The 9,680-nt window shown below is 34.2% G+C and overlaps 1 protein-coding gene across 1 annotated transcript; it reads right to left on the reverse strand.

Annotated features, from left to right (window-relative positions):
• Positions 1-2,425: 2,425 nt before the first annotated feature.
• On the reverse strand, positions 2,426-8,949 carry Cbr-cpn-4 (the record flags this gene model as incomplete). The annotated part of the gene is made up of 5 exons (XM_045241351.1): positions 2,426-2,492; positions 3,956-4,056; positions 4,226-4,288; positions 6,034-6,111; positions 8,836-8,949. The coding sequence occupies 5 exons, from the start codon at positions 8,947-8,949 to the stop codon at positions 2,426-2,428; spliced, it is 423 nt and encodes a 140-aa protein (XP_045097033.1).
• Positions 8,950-9,680: the final 731 nt, after the last annotated feature.

A 9,680-nucleotide genomic window follows, 5' to 3' on the forward strand; every position in this document is an offset into this window, starting at 1 on the left:
AGAAATTCAGAAATTCAGAAATTCAGAAATTCAGAAATTCAGAAATTCAGAAATTCAGAAATTCAGAAATTCAGAAATTCAGAAATTCAGAGATTCAGAAATTCAGAAATTCAGAAATTCAGAAATTCAGAAATTCAGAAATTCAGAAATTCAGAAATTCTGAGATTCTGAGATTCTGAGATTCTGAGATTCTGAGATTCTGAGATTCTGAGATTCTGAAATTCTGAGATTCTGAGATTCTGAGATTCTGAGATTCTGAGATTCTGAGATTCTGAAATTCTGAGATTCTGAGATTCTGAGATTCTGAGATTCTGAGATTCTGAGATTCTGAGATTCTGAGATTCTGAGATTCTGAGATTCTGAGATTCTGAGATTCTGAGATTCTGAGATTCTGAGATTCTGAGATTCTGAGATTCTGAGATTCTGAGATTCTGAGATTCTGAGATTCTGAGATTCTGAGATTCTGAGATTCTGAGATTCTGAGATTCTGAGATTCTGAGATTCTGAGATTCTGAGATTCTGAGATTCTGAGATTCTGAGATTCTGAGATTCTGAGATTCTGAGATTCTGAGATTCTGAGATTCTGAGATTCTGAGATTCTGAGATTCTGAGATTCTGAGATTCTGAGATTCTGAGATTCTGAGATTCTGAGATTCTGAGATTCTGAGATTCTGAGATTCTGAGATTCTGAGATTCTGAAATTCTGAAATAATTCGGAAATTCTATGATGGGGCTCCGCCCACATCGTTGAGAAAATTCAAAAAATTTCAGAAAATTTAAAAATCCAAAATTTCAGAAAATTTCAAAAATCCAAAATTTCAGAAATTATACAAAAATTCATACATCCCATTTTGGCCAATTTTCCCATTTTCAATTTTTCCACTGCTATTTTTTTCAAAAGTTTAACTCCAATTTTTTCAGATCACCAGCTCAATGGCAACGTGCCAACGGTCTTTGGGGAAGATAATTTGGTTTTTTTTTTTTGGAAATTTTTTTTTCCAAAAATGTTGAATTGCAACCCTAAAATCCTTGTTTCCTCATTTATTCATTGCTTAAATTTTTTTTGAATTTTCAAAAAAAAAATTCCAACCACTTTTCCAAAAAAAAAACTGTATTATTCGAAGAAGCAGAATGTGTCGTTGTATCTATTTTTTTTCCGCAAATTCAAATTTTAACTTTTCCCGCCAAAATCATTTTTTTCTGAAAAATCGGTTTCCCTGTGCTTCCCCTTTTCCCCCTATTTTATCGATTGATTGATTCGTCTGTTGTGCCAAAAAAATTTTGAACAATTTAAAATTTTTTTTACAAATTCTGCTTTTTTAATTCTCGAATTTTTTCCTTATATTTTGTCGAAAGAAAATTTTTTGTATCCGTTCAAAAAGATAATGAATCTGTTTTCTGTTAATTTTTTTTTCATTTTTTGAAAATTCAGAATTTTCAAGATTTCGAATTTCTGAATTTCTGAAAATTTTGAATTTTTGTGATTCAGAACTTTAGAATTTTAGAATTCCCGATTTTCAAATCTTCAGAATCTCATAATTTCAAAACATCTCAGGTAAACGATTCTGAATTAGATCTGACTTGATTCTTATTCTAAATTCCGAAATTCCGAAATTCCGAAATTCCGAAATTCAGAAATTCAGAAATTCAGAAATTCAGAAATTCAGAAATTCAGAAATTCAGAAATTCAGAAATTTAGAAATTCAGAAATTCAGAAATCCAGAAATTCAGAAATTCCGAAATCCAGAAATTCAGAAATTCCGAAATTCCGAAATTCCGAAATTCAGAAATTCAGAAATTCCGAAATTCCGAAATTCCGAAATTCGGAAATTCGGAAATTCAGAAATTCAAAAATTCGGAAATTCAGATAATCCAGAAAGCTCTGAAATTCAGAAATTAGGACATTTGAATTTCGAAAAATTTGAAATTTTGATATTCTGATCTCAGGTAAAAGATTCTGAATTAGATCTGACTTGATTCGGAATTAGATCTGGGTTCGTTCGTAAATAGAAGTGGCATGATCTAATACAGAATTTAGCTGATCTAATTCCGAACGAACACCGAATGAACTACGAACGAATTAGATCTAATTCCGAACAGACCAGCGGGATTTCGGAGCATCGTAGCGCGCGCTTTTCAAATTTTGTTTTCTTTTTTATCGCCGGTTGCTTCATTTATGATAAAATTTATTTTAAAAAAAGGAGAAAAAAAAACCAGATAATAATAAAAAAGGAAAACAACCAAATGAGTTGGGATACAAATGAAATGGCTTTTGTAAATGAGATCAGAACAAGGCACTGACAGATAACAGGGAAAAGAATGAAAATGTGATTTAGGGGAAAAAGATAGAAAAAAGTTGAAAAATTATTAACAAGGAGCCATTGGAGCCGGAGGAAAAGGGTAGAAGAGGGGAGACAAGAGTGGTTTAAGCATCATTGGGTCCACTGGTGCGCTGTTTGCCGATTCTTCGCATGTCTTCTCTTGATTGGTTCCTGAAATATAATTTTTCGGAGTGAATGTAGAATTGATTTTTTCATGTCTCACTAGGGAAGGTTGTAATCGGGGGGTGGAACTTCGGTATGAGACCTATATCATTCGAAAGCTGAGAATGAGACATTTTCAAACACGTATTCAGATTTTGCTGAGGAGCTACCAGTTTCGAGAAAATCAAGTTTCAAATTTGGCTCAAATTCGACTCTTAAGGGCGCCGCGCCTCCCCTCTTTCTTATATAGATTGGTGGAAGGGAAACAAACAGCGAGCAGTGGTGTAGTGGCGAGGAGGGATGAAGAGCATCCAACCGGTTTTAGGTTCGATTCCTCTTCCCGTTATTGTTTTTTGATTTTATTTTTGGTTTTTGTGGCGATCTTCAAAATGCTATGAACGCATTTTTTTCAAAGAAAAATTTTAATTGGATACTTATTTTTTTACTGTTTCACAAGTTTTGAAAAGTACATACTCCATAGCTTTTGCAAATTTCTTGAAGCAACGCTACAAATCTTTTTTCAGTTCTTTATTTCAAAATCCACAAGATTTGTTCGTTATTGGGGTTGTAAAGTGATAAATCAATAAGAGATAATGTGAATATGTTTTTTCTCAAGTTTTGAGTACTACTGGGTGATTATCGAAGAAATATGGATTGTGGGATGTTCGAAAAAACATTAAAAGCTCTCGATTCCGAAAAGGATAGAGCTTCCAATTATTGCTAAAAGACTCATTTTATAGTTTCTGTCTGTTTAGAATTCGTTTTAGCACATTTGAAAATTTTTCGAAAAATAGTTTGAAAATGCCAAGGGGGTACCCCATGGATATTTTTCGTCAAAATTTGCTTTTCTGTAAAATCGAGAAAACTTTGCCAGATCGTAGAGGAACATTTGAAATTGTAATTACAATCAAAAAACTTCCAAAATCTTTCACCAATCATCGAATGTCTTAAATCAAAATGTAGTTTGAATAATGCTTCAAAAAAAGTTTTTCAAAGCATATAACATAAGTATTTCATAAGTTTTTAATAAAAGAAATAAATCCCATAAAGTTTTCAAGTTTTTTTCAAAAAAAAAATTTTCGCAAAAAATATCACCATGGGGTCCCCCCTTTGCATTTGCAATTTCTCAGATTTCGAACCCGATTTTTCTCGAAACTGGTAGCTCCTCAGCAAAATCAGAAGCAAATACATATTTGAAAATGTCTCATTCTCAGCTTTCGAATGATATAGGTCTCATACCGAAGTTCCACCCCCCGATTACAACCTTCCCTAGTCAGTGCACAAGTCGTAGGTTTTTCAATTCAGGCAAGGCAAAACCATTCAGGGTTGATAAAGCATTTGAAACGAATAGTAATTTATTAGCTACGAGACATCGCAATGATTATTGATACGACGTGAACTGAGCGCGCATAGATTTTTCAGGCATGATCTGCATTAAATAGAGAATTATAGAAATTAGGTAAAAAATGAACCTCGTTAAACCAATGATTGCACGCTTTTTGGACAAGAAGTTGTAGTGGGCAACGCAGAGGTGGACACTTTGACAAAACTTCATTAGCAGCACATATCTCGTCTACAAAAAAAATAATTTTTAAATCTGAAACTCTGGTATAAATAAACCATGAGTGACCGGATGAATCACAGTGATCTGATCCATAGAAGAAAAAACAAATGGATCAAGAATTGCCATCATTTCCGCCTGAACCCAGCTTATACTGTAATAGACTTCTAATTACACTCACGAATCCTTCCTTTCTCTTCTGAACTGAAACGGCGCTGTCGTGACGAGCTCTTTCAGCCTCAATCTGTAAAATGTCAAAAGTACCGATTTTTAAGATGTTATCGTGATTTACTCACTACCACCATTAGCCCAGAAATACCCTCTGCTAACATCGCCACTTCCGGAGAACCTTCGGATACTAACTGATTCAATTTTGTTAGGTCGAAACAGAGACGACCACGGATTTTCCAAACGCTTCATCTTCTTCACTGCCTCCGCCGCCGTCTCCGACAGTGCCTGCGTTGAATTCGCTTCGATTCGTCACCTTCAACGCCTTCAGCCTTCTCCTCGTTGAAACTTCTACCTCTTTTTTCTTGATTCGATATTGTGTCATGTCTGCAATATTTGAATTGAAACAGTTCTGAACAAACGCGGAAAGTGGACATGCGGACGAGCGGATAACGAAGGAAAAAATAATTTCACCTAAAATTCTGCAAAAAAGCTCGCTACGCATGAAAATATGTTCAATACAGTTACATTTGACTAGTTAGTGATTTCTAGGAAAAAAATCAGGTGAAAAACTGCAAAAATTTGAGAAAAAAAAATTCATATTATTGAATTTCTGAATTTCTGAATTTCGGAATTTCAGAGCTTTCTGGATTATCTGAATTTCTGAATTTCTGGATTTCTGAATTTCTGAATTTCTAAATTTCTGAATTTCTGGATTTCTGAATTTCTGAATTTCTAAATTTCTGAATTTCTGAATTTCTGAATTTCTGAATTTGTGAATTTGTGAATTTGTGAATTTCAGAATTTCTGAATTTCTGAATTTCTAAATTTCTGAATTTCGGAATTTCAGAATTTCTGAATTTCAGAATTTCTGAATTTCTGAATTTCAGAATTTCAGAATTTCTGAATTTCAGAATTTCAGAATTTCTGAATTTCAGAATTTCCGATATTTCAAATTGCAGATTTCCAGCATTTCAGCATTTCAGTGCTTTGAAATTCAAATTAATTAAAAAATAAATAAGCCATTTATTTTATTTCATTCAACTTGAAAAAAATCAAAAAAGAACATTTTAAGCACTTGAGAAAAGAAAGTGGGAATCACAAAATTAGTTTTTTCGGAAAAATGTTAAAAATAGAATTTTAAAAATTTGGGGAAAACTTCAGAATTCACATGTTGACAATCTGGTCCTTGGAGACTTGTTTTGGTGGGGCAATGCCGAGTTTTTCAACCTGAAATTTATTAAATTTTCAAATTTTTTATCATTGGAGCGTCTAGACTCTAGAGTACTGTAGCATTACTGTAGTTTTTCAATTCTTGTAGCTTGGGATTTAGATGCTAGGATTCTGTAAGCGTACAGTAACCGATGTGCTTGAGGACTGCTGAATATCATTTCCAGCTTCGAAATCAAGAATCTGGGATACGGTAGGATTACTGTAGTTTTTTCCACGAAAACATATTTTTGGGTTACTGTAGTTTAAATAAGGCCTGTAGGAGTACAGTAACCAAGGTCCTCAAATACTGGCTCAATACCACAGGAAACTGTAGGGTTACTGTTGTTTTAGAATTTCAAAGAAAACCATATTTAAGGATGTCTGTAAATGTTTGGATATTGTAGGAGGATACATAGCTTTGAAATCAAGAACTTAAGATACTGTAGAATTACAGATCATTAAAAACAAAGCTAGAATACTGTAGGATTCCAGGGTCCTCAAAAATCTAGCTTTGAAATCAAGTATCTAGGATACTATAGTGCAAAAAAATTTTTTTGATTCTTTGAAAAAGCATTCTCCATAGAGCACACTTCTCAAAATATTGCTCACCTTTCTGGCCAAACTTTGAAGGGTTACGGTAACGGAGAAGAGGTCGCGGCCATCGAAAAGGTCGACCGATTGGAAGGTCTGAAAGAAATGGAAGAGTTTTAGGAACTGGGGTTTCTAGGCCACGTACCTCCTCATCCTTAACACCCAATTTTCTGGCGGCATTTGTGAATTGATTGATATTTTCGAGACAATTGAAATTCGAAATTGGCTTCATGATCTTTTTAACACTTCCCTCTTGAATTGCGTTGACCAATCTGGAAAATTCAGAAATTCAGAAATTCAGAAATTCGGAAATTCAGAATTTCAGAAATTCAGAAATTCGGAAATTCAGAAGATCAGAAATTCGGAAATTCAGAATTTCAGAAATTCAGGAACATAGAAATTCGGAAATTCGGAAATTCAGAAATTCAGAAATTCAGTAATTCAGAAATTCAGAAGATCAGAAATTCGGAAATTTAGAAATTTAGAAATTCAGAAACTCAGAAATTCAGAAATTCAGTAATTCAGAAATTCAGAAGATCAGAAATTCAGAAATTCGGAAATTCAGAAGATCAGAAATTCGGAAATTCAGAATTTCAGAAATTCAGGAACTCAGAAATTCGGAAATTCGGAAATTCAGAAATTCAGAAATTCGGTAATTCAGAAATTCAGAAGATCAGAAATTCGGAAATTCAGAAATTTAGAAATTCAGAAACTCAGAAATTCAGAAATTCAGAAACTCAGAAATTCAGAAATTCAGAAACTCAGAAATTCAGAAATTCGAAGTTCAGAGTTTCGAAATTCTGAGATTCTGAACTTCGCAAAAGTTTTCGTGTCTCTGCGTTTTTAAATATTCTACAGTTTTCCAGAATCTCAAGATGTTGCTAAAATCCCTCTTTCTAACACTAGCTACGTTCCTATATCGAAACAGTGATGAAACATCAAAATATCAGTTCTCCTCTTTCTCTGCGCTTCTCTCTCTCTCTCTCTCTCTCTCTCTCTCTCTCTCTCTCACTCTCTCTTTATCTTTCTAAACCGTTCCTTATCTCTTCTTCTTCCCCATATTTACTTTTCGATATCCTTCAACACAACAAATAAAACAAAAGACGCAAAATTGGCGAAAAACTCACTTGCACAGTCTCGATCCATCTTTCAGTTGCTCACGAAAGTTGTCGCGCGATGCTTCGCAGTCGAAATCCTCTTTTGTCAAATCCTGTGTGTGTGTAAATATTATTGATTTGAAGAGATCGCTAATTGATTTTTTTTAGGTGGTTTTTGAAAATTTTCAAAATGTTGGGTTATCTAGAACTTTGAGCTCAAATATCTCATTTTCTGTGAGAGATATCAAAAAGTGGTCAACTGATAAAATATTGCTGATAATGTAAAAAAGATTTTATCAGTTGAGCTCTTTTTGATAGCTTCTATAGGAGTTAAGATAATTAAGATCTTCAAATGTACAGTAGTAGACACTGATCTTGGAAGGTAGTTACTTGAAATCTGACCCAATTTATCGGAGTTTTTATAAGATATATCAAAGTGAGGTCAACTGATAAAACATTACTGATAATGTGACAAACATTTTATCAGATGACAACTATTTTGACAGTTTTCGGTGGAAAAATAGTCAACTTTGAAGCCCTGCAAAACTAGCCCAACCAATAGCTAGAATTTTTCGGTTTGTCTGAAAATTTCAGAGTTTCAATTCAAATCTTTGAATAAAACTATTATTATTAATTTTTCAATCTTGACGAGAGCTTCAAAATGAGCCTAAACACGACGACTTTTGCTTAAACTCGAAATTTGAGCATCAGCCGCGACGCGACCGCAACGCGCTGGGTAAACATTGAAAATAGAGCAAAAATAGCCGTGTTTGTGCTCATTTCAAAGCTCACATTCAGCTGAATTCAGATATTTTAATTTCAAAATGTTCAGAAGAGGATTAACTATGATACTAGCGAATGAAAATATTTGAATAAAAAATAGTGAACTTTCAAGGCCTACAAAAGTGATCCAATTTTTTTTTTGGTTTTTCTGAAAATTTCAGAGTATACTAAACAGAAATAGAACTTCATTTTTGTAGTGAACTACTTTTTTGTAAAAAAACGTTCTAAATGAGATATGCGCCTTTAAAAATGTCAAGAACAAAATTGTCGTCAGAATGGAATTGAACCTTTTTAAAGGTGTATAGCTCATTTATAGAAATTTCTACAAAAAAGTTGTCAACTACAAAAATATAGCTCTATTTTTGTTTAGTATACTTTGAAAATTTCAAACAAATCGAACAATTCTGGAATACGTTTCCAAGGCTCCAAATCGGCCAAAAAATGCGTTTTTCGAAAATAAAATCCGAAAATTCCTATATTTAGATTTTTCGGAATTTCAAAATTTGAGTTTTCAGACTTACCTGTATTTATTTTGAAGCTCTTTTTAAGCTGATTCAATTGATATAAGTATCATAAAAACTAAAAGAAAATTAGCTGAGAAATGAGCAATCACTGTTTTAGCTCTAATTGAGACCCAACCATACGATCAGTTTGCGCTCAATTATCTCGACTCCTGTGAGAGATATCAAAAATATGTCCACTGATAAAATATTGGTGATATTGTGATAAACATTTTATCAGTCGACACATTTTTGATATCTTTAATGGGAACCGAGATAATTGAGCTGAAAGTGCGGTACCCCCCGTAACTCTCCCAATTTCCATCCGAATTTTTTCAAAAATATACCGATCGATTTAGCGAAAAAAGGGCATTGAAAAAAACCCAAAATTTAAATTTATTTATAAATTTCATTCCCAAAAAAAAAGAACAAAAACGTACCTTAATCCACTCCAACAAGTATCCAGCCTCGACATCGTTAAACTTGTTGGCCTGCTTATCCAAAATGGCTCCAGCCATGCCAGCTGGTCTTGGACGGTGATAGCTTTGCGACATTTTTTGCTAGCTGAAAATAGGTGAAAAATTGGCTGAAAATGGGCCAGAAATTTGCAAAAATTCGGGAAAAATAGACAAAAATCAGCAGAAAATGACTGAAAATGCATCAAAATAGGCTGAAAATGAGCCAAAACCCTAAAAATAAGGTCAGGGATTTTCGAAAATGCCTCGAAAAACTGGATTTCTCCTTCTCACAGCTCAACCAACCCGATCCTTAAATATCCCGTTTGCTTTCTCTGCGCCCTCCTCTCTCTTACACACTATTTCCCCCCAACCTGTTGATTTTGTGGGTGGACGAGTCATTCCGAAAAGTGGGCGGAGCCAAGGGGATTTCGAAACGGAGCCCCCCACTGAGCTAGAGCACAGAACATTCCAGAAAAAGCGTTTTTTGGAGCTCACAGAGCAGAAGAGAGAGAGAGAGGCGCAGAGAAATCTCTTAGGAAAAGAAAAACCTGTATTATTGACCTATTGACTGTTTGGGAACGTTTTTTTCTGGGGTTTTTGGGGGGGGGGGGGAGGGGTGAGAAATGATGAGTTTTGCAACTTTTCTGTTTTCGAAAAGAGCATACTTGTAATCCGGGCCTTCGCGGGCCCTGCCATAATTTCTTTCAGAATCGATATTTTCGAACCAACTAAATCAGGTATGATAGAGCTCCACGAGTACTACAAAACGGTATTACCGTAAAACCTCTAATAGAACGACACCCGGATCGTCCACTTTGAGCCTATAT

This window comes from Caenorhabditis briggsae, assembly GCF_000004555.2.
Source record: "Caenorhabditis briggsae complete genome, chrI, whole genome shotgun sequence".
In the NCBI taxonomy this organism is placed as follows: Eukaryota; Metazoa; Nematoda; class Chromadorea; order Rhabditida; family Rhabditidae; genus Caenorhabditis; species Caenorhabditis briggsae.